Here is a 20,785-nt window from a genome sequence, read left to right on the forward strand (position 1 = left end):
ATGGAACCTATAGTCCCAACTACTCAGGATAACAGACTGAAGCTGGGAATAGGTTCAAGGGAAACTAGGCAACAAAGTGGGAGTGCTTCAAAAGGAAGTAAGGGAAGAAAAGGAAACAGTCTCACTAATATTATCATGAGGAGGAGGCTGAAGAGCTGGCTCAGTGGTTAGGAGCTCGTGTGCTCTTGAAAGAAAGGGCCAGGCTTCAATCCCAAGCATCCATATGGCACATCTGTAACTCCAGTTCCAGAGGACTTGACATCCACTCTAGACTACAAGAAAACTTTACACATGTGGTGCACAAACATTCAGGTAGGCAGGTGGGCAAAACACCCACATACATAAAACAAAAATAAATTTAAAAAATTATGAACTTTTAATAAATTACTTTAAAATTAACTTTACTTCTATGATGATAAACACTGATATACCCATATAAATAAAAAAATCTAAGATTTCCAATAAGTTTTAATCTTTAAGAGATAAAGAAACTCAGTGTGAGGGAACCAATGATCTAAAAAAAAAAAAAAAACATTAGGAATGTAGATATACATTCTCAAAGTTTCTATGCATTAGGTCAAAGCCTAAAGAATCAGGACAAGCTAGGATTCTACCTAGAGCTGAGAGGTCCCTGCTAAGAATGTCTCAGCAGGGTGGGAAAGCAAATACAAATCCAACACGAGAGAGAAATAGCCGCACCAAGCCTCAGCCTCAGAAACCCAGATTCCACGGCAAACAGAAAGGATGACACCGATCACCCCCACCCCCAACCAAACAGTACCTGGAACCAGCCCGAATTTATACAGCACCCAGCCCAGAAGGAAAAAGCTCCAGGCCTTCCCTCTGTTACCACAGTGACTCCACTGCACGCCCCTCACAAGTAAAGAGCCTGTTCCTTCCACCTGAATCTTGTCCTACACCTCTCAAACCAGTTACCTCTCTGCTCTCCCACCACTATGCACATGAAAAAACCCACTATTTCATACACCTTACTTTTTAAACAAAATTTAAAAAATAGATTGTGTTGGACATAGTGGCATATTATAACAACACTGGGGAAGCAGAAGAAGCAGACAGATCTCTTTGAGTTCGAGGCTATCCTGGTCTACATAATGAATTCCAGAACAGCCAGAGCTACACAGAGAAACCCTGTCTTGAGAGGGAGAAGTATGATTATCAGAAAATCTAGAAACCTGCATTATAAAAACAAGCTATCAGGCTGGAGAGATGGCTCAGTGGTTAAGAGCACTGACTGCTCTTCCAGAGGTCCTGAGTTCAATTCCCAGCAACCACATGGTGGCTCACAACCATCTGTAATGAGATCTGATGCCCTCTTCTGGTGTGTCTGAAGACAGTGACACTGTACTCATATACATAAATAAATAATTAAAAAAAAAAACAAGCTATCCTATCACCAATTCTTATTTAATCTATACTTTTACTTTGAAGTAACTGAAACAATGCCTGTCTCTCTTTGAAACAAGGTCTAACTTATATTAGCCTCCAACTAGAGATGCCCCTATTTCAAGAGTGCTAGAATGACAGGGATGTGCACCATGGCCTAGCTCTGTGCAACTGTTTTATTTTGATTTTGTGGAGATGGTGGGTGGGGCTGAAGGGTGCTGGAAAATCAAATCCAGGACCTTCTGAAGTTAGCAAATACTCTGCCAATAGCCACACCCCAGCTAACTTAATTACTTTTCTATTGCTGTGACAAAACACCAAGACCAAGGCAACTTGGTGTCCATGACCATCTGGGTGGGGAACATGGCAGCAGGCAGGCAGGCAGGTAGCCATGATGCTGGAGCAGCAGCTGAGAGCTTAGAGCTGATCCACAAGTAGGAGGCAGAGAGCTAACTGGGAATGGTGTGGGCTACCTAGCCCAGTGACACATCCTCCAACAAGACCATACCTCCTACTCCTTCCTAAAAGGTTAGTTCCACCAAGTGAGGACCAAGTATTCAAACGTATGGGCCTCTGAGGGCCATCTGCATTCAAACCACCACACCAACCCTAAGTTTATCCAGCTGGAGAAAGGTATGGCTATACTCCCCCAAACTGACACCAAGCTGGCTTTGCAGCCTAGGCCAACTTAGTTGTGATCTTCCTGCCTCAGCACCACCCTGATAGAGCCATGCCCAACTTTTAAATCTGCTTTTCAACTACTGAAATAATAAATAAATGGGCAATTTTAAGCAATACAAAAGAAAAATAAGGCCTGGAAAGAGCAGTCAGTAAAGTGCTTGCCTTGCAAGCATGAGGACCTGAGTTTTAATCTCCAAAACGCTCACTTCAACAACAACAAAACAACCAGCACTTGGGAGGCAGAGACAAGTCTACCTATCGCTGGTGCTCACTGGCCAACTAGCCCAGTCTGTGAGAAATGCTGTCTCAAAACAAACAGACCTGGAGCTGAAGGGGTATGTGACACCTTAGGAAGAACAATATCAACTAACCAGACCCCACCAGAGCTTCCAGGAACTAAGCACCAACCAAGGAGGGACCATGGGAGGGACCCATGGCACCACCAGTCACATATGTAGCAGAGGATGGGCAATTTTGTCCTGTGAAAACATTCCCCAATGTAGGGGAATATCAGGGCATTGAGGTGAGAGTGGGTGGGTGGGTGGGAGGGTGGGAGTGGGAGCATCCTCATAGAAGCAGGGGGAGGGGAGAAAGGGGGTAAAAGGGGATAACATCTGAAATGAAAATACATAAAATATTCAAGAAAAAAAAACAAAAAACAAAGACAAAAACAAATAGACCAACTCTATAGGCACAGTAAAAGTTGTCCCCTGGCGTATAAACATGCACACACAGAGAAAAATGTCAAGAAAACTATTCTCGTGCCCAGAACCATCTTTAGAGGCACACACCTGTAGTATTAGTACTTGAGAACAATAAGATGTCTCAAAAAAAAAAAAAAAAAAGAAAGAAAAGAAAAGAAAAGAAAGAAAGCAAGAAAGCAAGAAAGAAAGCAAGAAAGAAAGCAAGAAAGAAAGCAAGAAAGCAAGAAAGAAAGCAAGAAAGAAAGAAAGAAAGAGAAAAAGAAAAAAGAAATTACACATGGGAAAGAGGAGCTTGCTCTTTTTCCTGTGAAGTTATTGTGCTCCGTCCCTTCCCATGGGTCCTTTCATCAGTCCTCACAGGGACCTTAAGGCACTCTGGGCCTCCATTCGCCCTTCAGATAGAGCTCAGGTGGCAAGGGAAATCATAAGAAGCAGCTCCTTCTACAGAAAGGCCTCCTGCCTCTCCAATCCTAAACCAACTCTCTCCCCTTTAAGAAGATGTACACAGGGACAGCAAGATGGCCAGTAAGGCACTTGAAGCCAAGTCTGGCTACCTAAGTTGGAAGAGAAAACCAAGTCTCTGCCTCCCCGGTGCTAGGAATTTTTTATTTTTTTAAATGTTTGGGGTTTGGAGATCAAAACTCAAGTCTCCATGCTTGTCCTATGACTTCCAAAAACATGCTGTGGCACACGCACACACACACACACACACACACACACACACACACACACACACACACACACACACGGGGGGGGGGGAAGAGATTGATTTAAAAACGTGTGTGTATGTGTAAGACATTTGTGCCTGGTGCTCTTGCAGGTTGAAAGAGTGTTAGACACCTGGAGTACAAGTTTTATGGATGACTGTGACCCGTGTGTGCTACTATGACCCTCAGTCCTCTGCAAAGGCTTAAGTGCTATTAACTACTGAGCTCTCATCTCCCCAGCCCCTGTTGTTATTTTTGAGAAAAGGTCTCACTCTAGTGCAGGCTAGTCTATACTTGGTCCATAGCCCAGGCTAGTTTCAGATTCATGGCAATTCCCATTGCCCCAGCCTCTCAAGTTCTGGGGTTACAGGTGTGTGCTCTGAGACAGAGTTTCATGTATCCTAGGCTAGCCTAGGTCTCACTACAAAGCCAAGGACTTTAAACTTTTGACTCCTGCTTCCACCCACTGAGGGCTAGAATTACAGGTTTACCATTGTAGAGTTTTTGTAGTGCTGGGATAAACAAAGGGCTCTGTGCACTCCAAGCAAGCACTCTATGAACCTTCATCCTCAGACCTTAGTTCTATCTTCTATATTTGAATAGTTAGTGTGTGCATCACACCGACGTTGTCTGGGCAGACTGCCAAGCTAATTAGGACTTGAGAGGCACTTCCAGTCACTCCTCTACTCCCTAGCTAACCACCCATTACCAGTGCTTCCACCTTGCTTGTCTCCATTTCCATCTCCACCCACCTATTTCTACTTAAGTATTCTGGCTGGGTATTTCTTGTGAGTATCCTAAATACCCCCAATTTCATTCTGTACAATTTCACTTGCTTAATAAAAACCTCTGAAAACTGTACATTAGGAGAGCTCAATCTAGCTCACTCTCTTGAATAACTGTGATCAAACTGATAAAGCCCAGCTAGGTGTAGAGGCACACACCTTTAACCCCCACACTCTGGAGCAGAGGCAGATCTGTGAGCTCAATGCTAGGTGGGCATACACGGAGACTGTTTCAAACAAACAAAGCTTGATCAACGTTCCATAACGACCAAGTCAAGGGGCAGCCAGCTCTTCCTCTTGGCTGGCAGTTACCCTGGCACTCTGGCCTTCCTTTTGGAAATTGAGGTAGCTATATTCGAACACGTTCTCGGTGCTTGTAAAAATAAATAATGCTAACTTTAAGGGAACATCATCAATTAAAGAACTCAGAAGATCATGATTTTTATGGAGTTAAATGATGGTATTTTGACATGAATTCAAACTTAATTTCAACCCCGAATTACCAAATAACTTATACCTATTTAAAAACAAAGAGTGGTAAGACAGCTCAGTTGGTAAAAGGCTTGCCATAAAGGTATAAGAACCTGAGTTCAATGCCCAGAATCAACATTTGAAAAGCCAGACAGTGGTACATGTTTTTAATTCCAATGCTGAGAAGCAGAGACAACTGTTCCCCTGAGGCTGATGGCCAGTCAGCCTAGCCTAGTTGATGAGCTCTAGGCAAAGTGAGACCATGTCTCAAAATATAATGATAATATATTTTTTGAAAAATTGGCAGCCAGGCAGTGGTGACGCATGCCTTTAATTCCAGCATTCAAGAAGCAGAGGCAGTCGGGGCTGGGGATTTAGCTCAGTGGTAGAGCGCTTACCTAGGAAGCACAAGGCCCTGGGTTCGGTCCCCAGCTCCGAAAAAAAGAACCAAAAAAAAAAAAAAAAAAAAAAAAAGAAGCAGAGGCAGGAGGATCTCTGAGTTTGAGGACAGCCTAGTCTACAGTGTGTGTTCTAGGACAGCCAAGGCTACCTTTTTTGAAGAGCCAAAAAAAAAAACAAAAAACAAAAAAAACAAAAACACCTAAAGTTGATCTCTGGCCTATAAAATGTGTGTGTGTGTGTGTGTGTGTGTGTGTGTGTGTGTGTGTGTGTGTATACACACACACAGGTACTCATGTAAACATGTATAAATACATATATTCAAGTCAATAGAGACTGATTTCTTTTTACTGAACAAAAATCCTAAGTATTTACTATAGTATCAGCAGCCCATTAAAAATATTGATTTAGGGGTTGGGGATTTGGCTCAGTGGTAGAGCGCTTGCCTAGCAAGCTCAAGGCCCTGGGTTCGGTCCTCAGCTCTGAAAAAAAAAAAGAATAGAAAAAAAAAATATTGATTTATATAAATATATCTAAGATGTTATCCAAAATATGGAAGCAATTCATAATACAGCAGTAATTGGCCCTCCAGTGCTTTTCTAGCATACAGGTAGCCCTGGTTCTATCCTAGCAACACACACACACACACACACACACACACACACACACACACACACACACACACACACACACATACCCTAGGGAAACAGCCCAGTTCAAAAATGGGCACTAGCCACCTCATCAAGGAGTACAGCAAATACACAGTACAGATGCTCAGCACCATGTAATGAGGAATTGATGATTCAAATGAGATGGAGATACACACCTAGAAGAACTGTCCTAATCCAAACCCCACCACTACCCAGTGTGGGAAGGGTCCACACTGGCTGCCTGAGGACAAAGACATCCACCTCATGCTCACAGCGCTCAGGCACACAGCTCTTACCACCTCTCCTCCCTAAGTTTACAGCTGTCTTAATCATCCTCACACTTGAAATTGTCACCTTTCTCTCCCTCCCAACCCTCACTGGTGCTATTATTTCAGGTGTGGTACAAAAATCCCCCTGATTATTGTCCTTCCCCCTACCTTCCCATCTAGTTCTGTAGACCTACAATAATAGCTTTCTTCTTTTTTTTTTTTTCTTTTTTTCAAGAGTTGGGGACCGAACCCAGGGCCTTGTGCTTGCTAGGAGCTTTCTTTTTGAAATACAGATTTGGCTACACTCATTAGCTTTTCTTAAAGTCTTCTATATTTTTTTTCTACTGAAAAAAAAACAAAACAAAAAACAAAAACAAAAACAGAAAAAGCGCCTAGAATTGTTTAGATAGTATTCTAGGCCCTACCTTCTAAAAGTATCCTTCAACAATCGTCTTAAATTCTGAACTAGGTTCATTAACAACCACTCTTTCCCCTACAGTCCTTATTCTCTATTCACTGTGTCTTTCATAAATCCCTAGCAAACTTCAACCCCACAGAAGGTAAGTTCAAAATCATTTTTATCTTGGCCAGAAATTCTCTCCTCTCCTCTCAGATGACAGTACTCACTTCTGCTTCTAACAGCACTGGCTATCCTCTATACTACAGGCTTGAGTGCAGGCCAGTTGAGATGGCTCAGTGAAGAGGCACTTGCCATCAAGCCTGACAACCTGTCAATCCCCAGAGCCCTCACAGTAAGGAGACAACTTCTGACCTCCTCATACCCACTTTGGCATACACACATATATGTAAATAACTAAAACTGTAAAAGGTCTTAATTACTTTATGTGTATAAATGTTTGCCTGCATGTATATGTGTGCACCCACACACGTCAGGTCTGTAGAGGCCAGAAGGGGGTGTCAGATTCCTTGGACTAAAAGAGGGCACTGAAAGCAGAGTTACAAACAGCTGTGAGCACTACAAACAGAAGCACTGGGAAGCCAAACCTACATCTTCTGCCATCTCTCTACCCCAAATACATAATTTAAAAAAAAAAAAAAAACTATGCCACGTGCCTACATCTGGGAATCAATAACATACACGTGATATCTAAGGCACTACAGTAAATGAGACCATCAAGGAAGTGGGTGAAACAGAAAATCTGGGAGCAGATTAGACTGCTCAAATCAGCTTGACATAGTTTGACTAGTGAGGAAGGGAAGAAAGAAATATCAACAGTGAGATACTCTGAACGCTAAATGGAGAGTTGGGGATAATTACACAAGTGAATAATGTTGCAATTAGGCCAACTAAAACATGTTCAGTACATCTTTGATGACTGAGAAAAGAATATGGGTGAAAAGAAGGCGGGAGCGAGTTCAAGAGAGGATGGGACAGAGGCTCTGGCTGCCGGGTAGCAGTAACACCTTTAATCACAGGAGGCAGAGGCAGGTGGATCTCTGTGAGTTAGTGACCAGCCTGGTCTGCAGAGGGAAGTCAAGAACAGTCAAAGCTATGCAGAGAAACTCTTGTCTCAAAAAAAAAAAAAAAAAAAAAAAAAAAAAAGTAAAGCAAACAGACAGAACTCCTCTGGCAATTTCATTACAAAGACGTCCAGATGCACCGCGAAGGTCCCTGACCACCTGGCTTCAAATGATAATGAATTGCTATACTAGGCCAATGGCTGGGCAGAAAGATGGAGGCGGGGCTTTTAGATTGTGAGAGGAGGAAAATCACCATGACAGGAAGCAAAGGGCAGGAAAGAACCAAACCAGCCATGTAAGAATTGGGGAAAATGGGGCTGGAGAGGTGGTTCAGTGGTTAAGAGCACTGACTGCTCTTCCCGAGGTCCTGAGTTCAATTCCCCAGGAATGACATGATGGCTCACAACCATCTGTAATGGGATCCGATGCCCTCTTCTGGTGTGTCTCTCAAAAACAGCTAGTGTGTGTGTGTGTGTGTGTGTGTGTGTGTGTGTGTGTGTGTGTGTGTCCATCTGCCCTATAGCTAAGTAAAAAGCAGAAGCTCACAGTATCCATTCCACTCACTCCAAGAAGACCTGAGGTCTCTGGTCTCTGTGGGCAATAAGCATCTTAACACACAAATATAGACAAACACCCCTGTGGCACTTCATGCTTACCATCAAAGCACTAATAAAGAGTATTCTGTAATTGAAGTCAATTCCTATATACAAAAGTAAAAATATCCAAAGCACGACAGTACAAACTAAAAAGACAAACTGTTGTAGATACTATTTTTGCACTTTTGTTTCTCTCCAGGGGCTCTTAGCATCCAGGCAAGCGTCACACCAAACCCAGCTCCTGTGTGTGCACTTTTATTTATCAAGTTTAAAGAATTATGCCAAGAGCTTAAGCAGTACTACCACGAGCTTAGCTCAGGTTCTCTGTCATAGTAAAAGATCTGTACTGTAGCATTCTGACATGCCATACCACACCCACCTCCTGGACATTACTTTAAGCTGATTACTTTAGAAAATCTCCCTTTTTGTAACAGGACATTAAATACATAAGATATCCTCAGTTCTACAGATATCTCCCCTACCAAGGAAGAAAGATGGCTACGTCACTAAGATTTCCATTACTCTTTGGTAACAGAACTAAATACCCTCATTTTTTGGACTCAAACACTTTTCCTGGTCACTTCCTACACACCTAACCTTCACTTCTGGAGACTGGTGGTGGTTAAGCCACCCTCTGGAGATTTACTGTTTATCTAATTCCCACCTGTACTTGGGGTATTGTTTATCAGGCCTGTTTCTCTCCTCTTTAATGTGTTTTCTGTTACCAGGTCTGGTGGCCACTCCTGTAATCCCAGCACTCAGAAGAGAAAGACAAGTTCATCATTGTCAACTCCAGGCTAGACAGGGTTATAGAGTGAGATTTATGTCTTTAAAAAAACAAAAGAGGGGAGGGGCTAGAGAAGTGGTTGGTGTAGCAGTTAAGAGCACTGGCTACTCTCTCAGAGGGCGGAGGCTCAATCCCCAGATCCCACATGGCAACTCGAAATTGTCAACTCCAGTCCCAAGGGATACAAAGCCTCCGCTTTGGCCTCTGAGACTCCTCTAAGCATACATGTGGTACACACAGAACAGCCACACACATACAAAGATAACAGAAAAATTATTTAAATCTGTCTTCTGGGGGCTGGGGATTTAGCTCAGTGGTAGAGCGCTTACCTAGGAAGCGCAAGGCCCTGGGTTCGGTCCCCAGCTCCGAAAAAAAGAACCAAAAAAGAAAAAAGAGTTCCAGAACTGGCCAGCCTGAGCTATACAGTACAACAGAAAAGCACCTGGGATGGAGGATAATGCTAACAGTGTACAAGTGCTTGCCACGCAAGTTAAATCCTGAACCCACATAAGGTGAGCAGTAACATCTGCAATCCCAGGGCCTACAGCAAACTGGGCTGGGGAGGACAGCTGGATCCTCAGGAGTTCCTGGGCCAAACAGTCTGGTGTATGTGGCAGCAAAGCAGCCCACCCCATCTCAGACAAAGCTGACTGCAGCGATTAACCCCAGAGGCTGACCTCTGACCTCCACACATGACCATCATGGCCTGCGTCATGCACAAGCTCACACTGTCACACAAGCACACATAAAACATTAAAAATAATGAAAATAAAGGAAGGTGCTTTAAACTCACCTTTCTACCTAACATGATTCCTAAATTCTACAGAGAATGTATATTCTTAAGGATTTATAACAGAGACAAGTATGCCAACAAAATTACTCAATTGTAACTTTAAGTTCTAGAACAATTAGAATGATGCTTCTAGAATTTCTTACCTCATTATTTTTCTGATCCTCAAATACAAAATCTTGCTGCATGACTTCATTATCTGCAGTAGTACCAGCCACAGGCTTTGAACACTTTGTGTTACCATCACTGGCATTAGTAGTAGCAGCAGCAGCAGCAGCAGCAACCCTAATAAGATTTTTAAAAAATCAGATCAGGCCTTTGGAAAAAATCAAACACCAATCATGCCATGCATTTGGGGGTGACAGCCCAAGTCTAGAATCCTGGCACACAGGAGATGAAAGTCGAAGTTCAAGGGTTCGAGATAATCCCTAGGCTATGCAGTCTGGGGTCAGCCTGGATTACATGAGCCCACATTTCAAAGCAAATGATTCAGAAATCTTTACTTATTTGAGGTTGGGGGTGGAGGTCATTATGTTTGTCTTGAGATGGGATCCTATCATGTAATCCAGCTGACCTGAAACTGGCAATCAGCCTGCCTGCCTCAATTTCTTGGATGCTGAGATTAGAGGCAGCCATCATGCTATCATCAGAGCCAATGTATATCATCATAAATCTACCTGACAAAAGATGGTCCAGAAGCTGACTCTGTATTAGGGACCTTGCAATTGCTATAACCAGGCTCTCTTCTGAGTACAGGGGAACTCTTCCAGTTCAGCTTTCTATACACCATCAATGTTATCAATAACACGTTTATTTATCGAAGAAAACACATCCTCATAAAAATGTCTTTTTTCCTTTGCTAAGTTAGATTAAATCTGAAACATTTTTATTCTTCTTTGAATGTAACAGATCCTGTAAGAACTCTCATAAGATAAAACTATTGTGTTTAAACAATTTCCTTACAAACACACAGTCCTACATATAATACTGTTTGTCTTAACTAAATGCAAACTCAGTCCTGGATACCATCACAAATACTTCATCAGGCACAACAGCAGTAGCTTTGTATGGTAAATTTCCCACCTTACATAGTTGGTTACACAGAGACCGCTAACAATGACGGGGCAGAAACTGCTTCCCCTGGTGAAAGGAGCAGTGTCTGAACAAGACACACAAGGTTTCAGGACAGAATGTTACAGAATTCTGTAACATTTCTGTCATGTTTCTCCCATACCTCCTTCCTTCTTCCTCCAATGTCACTTGTTCTCTTCCTATGTGGCTTATGGGCATGGTTCTACAAGCCCTTCAGAGAGCTTTAATGGCCATACCTGGACCAGTCCCTTGTGCATGCCACCACACAGCCACCCTTAGCCCCAGCCAGTTAAGTTTAATCATGGCATCAAAGCACACAAACCAGGGTTGCCATCACACCAAGTGTCAGAGTCTGGCAAGATGTACATGGCACGTTTGCAGTTGGATAGTATGGTACCTAAAACAAGCACTCCTGCCACCAGTTTTCATGTCTATCAATAGTTTTCATCTCATATTTAATAGCTATTTGGTTAGTTATTTTTAAATCTTCTTCAAGAACTGGAGAGGTAGCTCAGTGATTAAAAGCATAAACTGCTCTTGCATAGGCCCTGAATTCAGTTCCCAGCACCCACATTGGGCGAATCACAACAACCTTTAACTCCAGGGGATCCAATGCAGTCTGATCTTCACCCGGTGCACATAAACTCATACATACATATAATATTTTTTTAAATCTTCAAAATAAACATATATATACCAATTAACTGTCATTATTCTTCTAAAATATGGGTACATCTGTCTCCAAAATGCAAACATAAATGAACATATGAAAACCACTTCCTTGTGGTCTGAGAGAAGCACATACACATCCTAAACGCAGGGCTGTGCTAACAGGAAAGGAAGCAAGTCTTTCCTCCACCACAGTTAAAGATAACAGGTCAGAGAAAGACCAGATTAACAACACCCAACTACTAATAACTAATGTAACACCATCCTGTGGAAGAGGGCAGCAGTTGGTGTATAGAATAACCTATACAGGCACACACCTTTAACCTTTAACCCTACTCAGGAGGCAGAGGCAGGAGAATTTTGAGTTAAGTCCAACGTGGTCTACAGATCCAGTTCCAGAGACAGCCAGGGCTATACCTATAGGGAAACCTTGTCTTGAAAAAACAAACAAACAAAGAAACAAACAAAAAAACTTAAATAGTAACAGATGTGTATCATTTCATTCAAACGACCACATACGCTATAGAGTTATGTGAATATGCTATTAATATGCCTGCCTTGATCATGGCATGCTTATCATACTATATTCTCCTGTTGAACAGACTGAGTTTAATGTTTAATATGACATAGCTCTTTATCTGTATCCAATATTAGGAAGAAAAACTTGGTTATGTTGGGCATAAAAAGATACTTTGTAGAAAACTCATGAGTTGTCCATGGTAATTAAATATATATATGTAAAGTCACATTTATACATTCAAAAATCTCCCAAACAAGACAGAGACTCCAAATTGTTTTAAAGAGATATTGCTGGGTTGGGGATTTAGCTCAGTGGTAGAGCGCTTGCCTAGCAAGCACAAGGCCCTGGGTTCGGTCCCCAGCTCCGAAAAAAAGAAAAGAAAAGAAAAAAAAAAAAAAAAGAGAGAGATATTGCTCCCTTTTTATGACTTTAGTAAATAGTTTTCAGTAAAAGTTTCTTGCTGACTGTTAGTCTGTGCTACAGCTGCTCTGACTGCTCATTCCAAAATGCTACAAACAGAACACAGGGCAGTGAGAAACACATCCTACCTGGGTATTTGAACATATTAATACATACATACAAATAAACTATTATAGCATGTAAACAGGTGAGCTGAGATGCAAAAACAAATATCTGAAAGAAAAAATATACAGTGACTTAAATTTTCAAGAGGAATCTATCAATCAATGATCTGATATAAAGTACCCATAATGCCACTATTATTACTAGGGCAGAAAAAATTACTAACTACATAGAAAACCATTTAAAAACATATTTTCTGGGGCTGGGGATTTAGCTCAGTGGTAGAGCGCTTACCTAGGAAGCGCAAGGCCCTGGGTTCGGTCCCCAGCTCCAAAAAAAAAAAACAAAAACATATTTTCTGGGGATTTTTTTTGTTGTTGTGTTGTTTTGGTTTTTATTATATGTAAGTACACTGCAGCTGTCTTCAGACACATCAGAAGAGGGCACCAGATCCCACTACAGATGGTTGTAAACCACCATGTGGTTGCTGGGATTTGAACTCAGGTCCTCTGGAAGAACAGTCAGTGCTCTTAACCACTGAGCCATCTCTACAGCCCTAAAAACGTATTTTCATCAGGATATAATGACACATGGCGTCAATCCTAGCACTGGAAAAGTGAAGCGGACAGATCTCTGTGGATTCAAGGTAGCGTGGTACGCATGCTTAGGACATATCTCAAAAAATAAATATTTCTCTAAGCTAAGTGTATGAAACAACGTAAGTTCCCAATACTTAGTTAGATAAAGCAAACTATAAACATATTTATTGTCTCAGTTAGGGTTTCTAATGCTGTGATGGCACACCATGACAAAAGCACATTGAAGAGGAAAGGTTCTTATACTTCCACATCACAGGCTTAGGACAGGAACTCTAGGAGCTGATGCAGAGGACACTGGTTTGCTCTCCATTGCTTTATCTTATAAAAATATATAAATATATGTGCTGGTTAGTCTGTGTCAACTTGACGCAAGGTGGAAACCTCAATTAAGAAGATACCTCCATATGATCCAGTTATGGGGCAGTTTGATTACTGATTAATAGTGGAGGGCCAAGTCCATTGTCTGCTCTCTCGTTTCTTAAAAAGTTGCAAAGTTGGCTTTGCAACTGGAAAAATTGCCGGTGAAAGAGGAACTGCTTGAGAGGCAAGGAGTACAGGAAGGAGGAGAACAAAAGGGCTCGGTCCTGGTGACTGAGCAAGAGAACAGGAGTTTCCTGCAGGAGGAAAGCAGAAAAAGAACTGTGGTAAAAAATATTTGAGGTAAATATTCATATTCTAGGGATTAGAACTTTATCTCAAGTGAATCAAAATGCAAGATAGGTCAAGTATTTAGGGCCAGAAGGACAAATAGGAAAATTCAAGTAACATGTGGCCAACAGAGCCATGAATTTATAGGAAGTGATTTGTTGCAATGGAAAACACAAAAGTAACATTCCTCCAATCTCGTAAACAAACCATAAAAGAATGCTTGTGAGAAAAATAGTAAAAGGTATTTAGAACATTCAGACTGTCCAGGTTGTCCATAAGCAGGACACAGCAGGTGTGTTGGCCTTTGAAAAGGTACCAACCGCCCTACCATTAAAATTAATCTGCCAAAGTCATACTTGCCTTACTGGCATGAAAGTCCTGGACTTTTTTAAATGACCTGTCTTAATCCCACGTTAGACTACTGGACTGTGGACTGCCACATGGCCTGCACTATCTTGGACATCAGTTTTTGAGTTTTCTTCTTCAATAAAAAGGATATTCTTATTGATTGGTATTTTTTAAAAAAAGATTTAAAATATCTTAAGTAAATTCACAGGGTTAACACAATTCAGACTTGTTTTATAGATCTCTAAGAACTAGAATGATTTGGAGCTAAGATAAAATATTTGAGAAGGCAAGTAGCCCATACCTTTAATCCTAGCAGAGACAGGCAGATCTCTATAAATTAGTTGCTTTTTAAATGCTAGAGTTAACGGTGGATAGGATGATGACAGCTCACACCTTTGACCCCGGCACTTGGGAGGTACACACCTTTGATTCCAATACTTGGGAGGCAGAGACAGGCATGTAAGAATTACAATGATTGAAATTTAAAAGCTGCTTGCAAAAAACAAGCTGAAATTCAAAGTGAATGTCCTTTGTGATCTGAAAATACATACAATTAAACCTATAAATATATATATATATATGTATGTGTATATATGTATGTATGTATGTGTATATATATATAAAATATATGGAAATAGGTATATTTATCCACAAAGGTATATTTGGTTTCAAATATTCAAAAGAATATTTTTTAATATCAATTGAAAGATATTCTCTATTGCCAAAAAACATTTTGTTTGAGGAAAGATATAAAGGAACCCCACCCCACCCCCAAATGAGGGTTGGAGCAGGGTTTTTATCTTCCTAGGAGAATAAAAGCATACAACTGGCTCTGGAGACCACTGGACAAAAGAAACATCTTAAGGGGCAGAAAATGCTTCACAAAAAATAATATAAACTGCCCAAATGGTTTCCAAGATGCTGATGGGGCCCCACAATAACAAACCCACCTAGGCTCTAGTAACAATACCACTGGGCAAAACTGCCTCATGCCTCTCCACTACAGGTTCTGTGCAAACAGCAAACACCTGTTCTAGTTCATTTGAAAGCTACCATTACAAATTGTTTAGGATAATTAAGAAATGCAAGTTAAGGGGTTGGGGATTTAGCTCAGTGGTAGAGTGCTTGCCTAGGAAGTGCAAGGCCCTGGGTTCGGTCCCCAGCTCTGAAAAAAAGAAATGCAAGTTAATAGTCAACCAAATGTATGGTTGCTAGGCTCAGTTAGGCTCAGCTAGGCTAAGCTAGGCTTAGATGTCTTCTAAGTTAATCAGATGTAAATATCTAGAGACAAGCACCATTGGCCTATTCAATATACTGAGATAGGTGGTCTTCATAATGTGGCACTTAAAGATGTCTTACTAATTTAAGACTGTTTTGACAGTGAGACATGTCACCTCCCCATTCTACTGCAAAGAAGATAATGAGCACTGAAGAACCTCCTTATGGAGTCTGCTTCAATTGTGGCAAACGGCCACTGCTCAAGAACCTGCCCTGCCCTTGCTTCAACTGCTGACAGTTGGCTGCCTGAGCGGTGGACAAGCAGGACACAAAAGAAAGTCGAACGTTGAACTCTGCCAGGATAAGGTATATAAGTCCTTCGTGTAATTCCTGTTGCACAGAATTCTGTCAGACATTCTGGGCCAGTAGGCCAAGAAGACAGATGCTCCAACACTGCAGGGGATTCTCTGGTCGCTGTCCTGATGGCCAGCGGTCTCTGTCATTTCTACAGTATTGGAAGCTGCTTGCTTTACATTTTCTGTTTACTGAAATATTTATCCTTCTCAGGTCTCTGATGAGGCTGAAGACTAGACAGCTATAGTCTCACAATTAAGCTTAAGTTATTCAGGATTTAAGAAAATGTTTTAAGGTCTAAAATTATTTTTAGGTTGATAAATTCAAGTTATGATAGAAAGCGATTTGGGTACCAAGATAGGATACAGTAGAATACTTTCTCCAAGGTTGCCAAATACAAATGGACTGGACTTCTCGAATGTAATTCTTACCAGATAGTGTCAGCTTTACCACACACCTTTAACCCCTCTGGCTAGAATACAGATAAACCCTTAGTACACACCTTTGATCCCAAACAATGAAGGTAAAGTTAGGTTATAGAAAGAAGCACCCATGTTTGACTTCTAATTGAGTAGCAGACAAAGGGATAAATCAGAGAAAGACATACAATACAGAATACAATAAGCCCAACTCTCACAAGAGGAGAAAAGGGAAGCTACTTGACAGGCAGTACAGAAAGGAGGCATCTTTACTGGGACAGCTGCACAAAAACAGGCCGCAGAGAGAGAACAAGCTAGATACAGATGAAGACAGAGTGAGCCGGAGAGTGAGCCGGAGCCAGAAGAGCAGAACGGACCAACAGAGTTCCTACAAGATCAGGCAAAGAGACTCCAGAGAAGCAGAGAGAGAAGTCAAACTGGGCCAGTCAGTCTGAGAGGAATTTGAACTGAACTGAAGAGCCAGTCAGAGCTCAGAACAAGAACAGCGAGCCTACTCAGCAGTAAGTCTCAGAGGCTGGAAACATGGTAAGCCTAATTAGACTGGACAGAAGCTGGAGCTTCCAGGACTAGGCCCAAGTTAACAGAAAGCCTCCAGACAACATTTACATCAGGTAGATAAAAAAATACATCCACATTGGAAAACTAAAGTTTGTACACCACACCAAATTCAGCATTTTGATGGGCAACTTAGTGCTATAAATATCAGTATAAAAGTAGAGTAGGGAAGATGCTCACTGGGTAAAATACTTGCTGTGCAAAAATGAAGAGCTGAGATTGCAGTACACATGCAAAAGTTGCATGATATGCATCTATAACCCCAACACTGCAGGAGAATGGGAAAAAACAGGCAGATGGTTAAGATTTTAGCTAGTTTAGCATAAGCAGATCTAGGTTCAGTGAGTGGTTCATGGCTGAACAAAACTGCACAAAGTTATGCACACATGCATGTGACACTTATAAGTAATCAAAAGTCTGTTAATCGTGTTGTGCGTGCCAGTACTGGAAGACAATGGTAATCTACAAAGACCATTAACCTTATGGCCAAGAAGCAAAGAGGGAGAAAGGGACCCCAAAATACCATTCGGGGCTCTTAATGACCTAACCAACCACTACATCTTACCTCTTGAAGGTTTAGTCACTTCCCAATACCACTACCCTGGAGAATATAACTTTAACAAAGAACTCAGATGGGCATTTAAGATCCAAAATATAGCAATTACATGGCCACAACCATTATAAACAAAATAGAAAAGAATTTTAAAAAAATAGTCAATACTGAAAAGTAACATTTACAAAGAGTTTGAAAGAAATAAGCAAATATCTAGAGGATTATATATCTAAATAAAAAGAAACTGCAAAGGCTCAAGGAGAGAACATGTCTTAGCACATTTGAGGAATTCTGCTATACCCAGAATGAGCACAGTCATATTACCCATCTGTCCTCTATGAACACTGCACTCATGTATACATACTCCCACATATCACAGAATTTAAAACAAAATATATTTTAAAAGTCAATGTGGTAATTTGGAAGGAAATAGTCCCCATAGGCTCTTATGTTTAAATACTTGGTCCCCAACTGGTGAAACTGTTTGAGAAGAACACGAAAGTGTGGCCTTATTGTCATCAGGGGCTCTCACTCCATCAAACCATGAGCCCAATTACATGGTTTCTTTGAAAAGGTCATGGTCTGTCACAACATAGAAATTCTACTTCAAAGGTTATAAAATCTCACCCAACCCAACTAACTAGGTAATATGAAAACAAATTTTAAGAAAAGTATACACAAGTCTTTATTTCTGAAGTGGGACTGCAGCAAATAAAAGCTCCTTAATGGATTTTAGTTTTCTTTTTGCTCTTTTTTACACTCGAATGTCTTTTTCTGAGAAAGGGTCTTACTGTGTACAGCCTGCATGGCCTGGCCTCCTGTTGAAAGAGATCCTCTCACCTCTGCCTCCCCAAGGCTGGGATTACAGGGACATGCCACATGTCCAGCCAAAAGGATTTCCTTTTCTTTCCTCTTTCCAGCACCCAGGGCCCTGCACATGCTAAGCAAACTCCCCCACACTAGCTGTACCCCCAGCTCAGCTTCACAAGCGCATCTGTTGGTGCTTGCTTGAGTCTGCAGTGAACGCTGGCTCCACTGAAGTCTGTACCTTGCTGTTGCTATCACACTGTCTGACTCCTGGGTGTTTTCAGCCATCCGTGACTGCAGCACCTCGGGCACGCCAGCTGACTTCTCTACACCTTCTTCTGGAAGTTCTTCTACATGGTCCAGCTTCTCATCTTCTTCTTCTTCCTCAGAAAGTTCATTAACCTACATACAGAGGAATTTCAGGATGAAATTCAATAAAGCTTACCTAAATACACTATTCTAAAAAAAAATAGTATAAAGGCAAGCTACTCATTTTTAAATTTCCTAATCCAATCTCTCCTATAAAATGCCAAAATAAAATAAAATTATACAACAAGGAAAACATTTATCTAACATGCTCAAGGGCCCAGGTTCAATCACCAACACTACAAAACAATAAAAATAAGCAAGTATAAAAACAAGACAAATATAACTTTTTAATTTTAATTTTGTTTATGTCAAACAGCATTTTGATGCAACACAAATATGAATAATGTTATAATCTTAAAAAAAAAAACTTGGGGGTTGGGGATTTAGCTCAGTGGTAGAGCGCTTGCCTAGGAAGCGCAAGGCCCTGGGTTCGGTCCCCAGCTCCGAAAAAAAAAAATTAAAAAAAAAAAAACTTGCATGTAACAGTAAGAATGTCATTCTTGCTGGGCATGGTGCACAGGCAATTCCAACACTAGGGAGGTGAGGGCAGGAGAATCAATGCAAGTTCTAATTGGCCAGGACTATACATTAAGACCTGGCTCAAGAAATTTTAAAGCTTCATTTTCAAACTACTTTCCTAAATTTAATATGAAAGATATCGAATTCCTTTCTCCACCTTCTAGGTATATTATACAGGCCATTTAATATTAAGTATAAAAAAGAGAGCACAAAGATATTGACTTGGGTGGAACATATGTGTAAACCCAGTAACTGGGAGACAGAGGCAGAATTATTAAAAGTTCAAGGTCATCCCACACAGCAAGGCCAGCTCAGGATACATTTGGGGGGGGGGGGGGGATAAGAGTATTATTAAAGTGTTGACTTAAGCTGAGGTGGCACTTGTCTTTAGTCACAGCACTCAGGAGGCAGAGGCAGGTAGATCTCTAAGTTCCAGGCCAGCCTGGTCTGCACACAATATTCTAGGCAAACCAGAGACACACAGTGAAACCCTACCAAGGAGAAAAGAGGAGTGAAATGCTTTAGGCGTTAGCTATGTTTCAGAAAGTGTCAGTTAACATCTAATTAATTTTTTTTCATGAAGAAATGGGACCCTAACTAGTGACGTAGCTCTGTGGTAGAACACTTGCCTAGCACTTACAAGATACTGGGTTCAGTCTCCATTATTGTCCCCAAAAAAGTAAAACAAAATAAAATCCTGAAACAAGGAACTTACATCTTAACTATTTCTTAAGTAATTTACTTTTATTTTATGTGCACTGCTGTCTTGCCTACATGTATATCTGTATAAGGGTAGCAAATACTGGAGTTACAGACAGTTGTTGAGCTGCCATGTGGGTGCTGGGAATTGAACTCAGGACCCCTGGAAGAGCAGTCAGTGTTCTGACCACATTTCTCCAGCGCCACATTTTAACTATTAAGCAAAGTTGTAATTATATTTTTCTAATAGGATATATAAAATGTCTCCATCATCAAACCAACTCTACTAAGTAATCATTAACAAAAACAAGTAACAAAGACCACTAACACTAAAGAAAGGTTAATAAACCATTTCAAGTGAAATATATTTTAAGGTTGTCTAAAGGAAGCAGTTGGATGTGGTGGCACAATCCTATAACAGTTCAAGCCTGCCTGGGCTCTACATTGACTTTCAGGTCAATGTGAGCTTCTCAGCAAGACCCTAATAGCTTTTATAAGCTAATTCTAGTCACTAAAATAGTAGCACATAGCCCAGTCAAACTAGCCAGACAACCACAACTGATCAAAACACAGAGAACGAGCTGATTGTGGGTGCCAACCCTAACTGATATATAGACTGTTAATAAACAAGAACTCCTGCACCTAAAGGACCATTGACAAAGAAGGCATGGAGATTGTAAAAGCCAGAGAGGGACAGAAAATTTGCTTTGAGACTGTGTCTCCTAGAATTATCAAACACTACATCCATGACCCAGTCTTATCAACATGACTGCCTAAACAAATACATAAACCCAAGTGGGAGCTTCTCAACAGTAACTGGTATCTGTCAGATGAAAGCTCAACAACAGTCAATGGCTGGAGGATACAGCTCAGTGATACACTGCCTGCCTGGCATACCCAAGACTGGGGTATAACCTATGGTATCTTAAAACAACAACCAAAGTCAATGGCTTCAATCTGTAAATACATGACAGACTCCATTTAATTTGTTGTGCTTATAAATGTAATGCCTCATCTACTCCATAAAACAATGATGAAAAAAACTTCAAAGGGGGCAGTGAGCTGGAAAGATAGCTCAGCAGATAAAGGCTCTTGCCATCAAGCCTCACTAGATGTCCTCAACATTGCTCCTCAGAACCTATACAGCA

The 20,785-nt window shown here is 41.1% G+C and overlaps 1 protein-coding gene across 48 annotated transcripts in view; it reads right to left on the minus strand.

Moving 5' to 3' along the window:
* The window catches only part of Fam13b (family with sequence similarity 13, member B), an 86,684-nt gene that overhangs the window by 28,534 nt on the left and 37,365 nt on the right, over nt 1–20,785 (minus strand). For all 48 annotated transcript variants that reach the window (NM_001106158.1, XM_087592513.1, XM_087592526.1 and 45 more), the window contains 2 exon segments: nt 9,872–10,010; nt 18,292–18,452. In NM_001106158.1, the coding sequence (NP_001099628.1) occupies nt 9,872–10,010; nt 18,292–18,452 (300 nt within the window).

The sequence above is a fragment of the Rattus norvegicus genome, chromosome 18 (assembly GCF_021556685.1).
Source record: "Rattus norvegicus strain SHRSP/BbbUtx chromosome 18, alternate assembly SHRSP_T2T, whole genome shotgun sequence".
NCBI classification, from domain to species: Eukaryota; Metazoa; Chordata; class Mammalia; order Rodentia; family Muridae; genus Rattus; species Rattus norvegicus.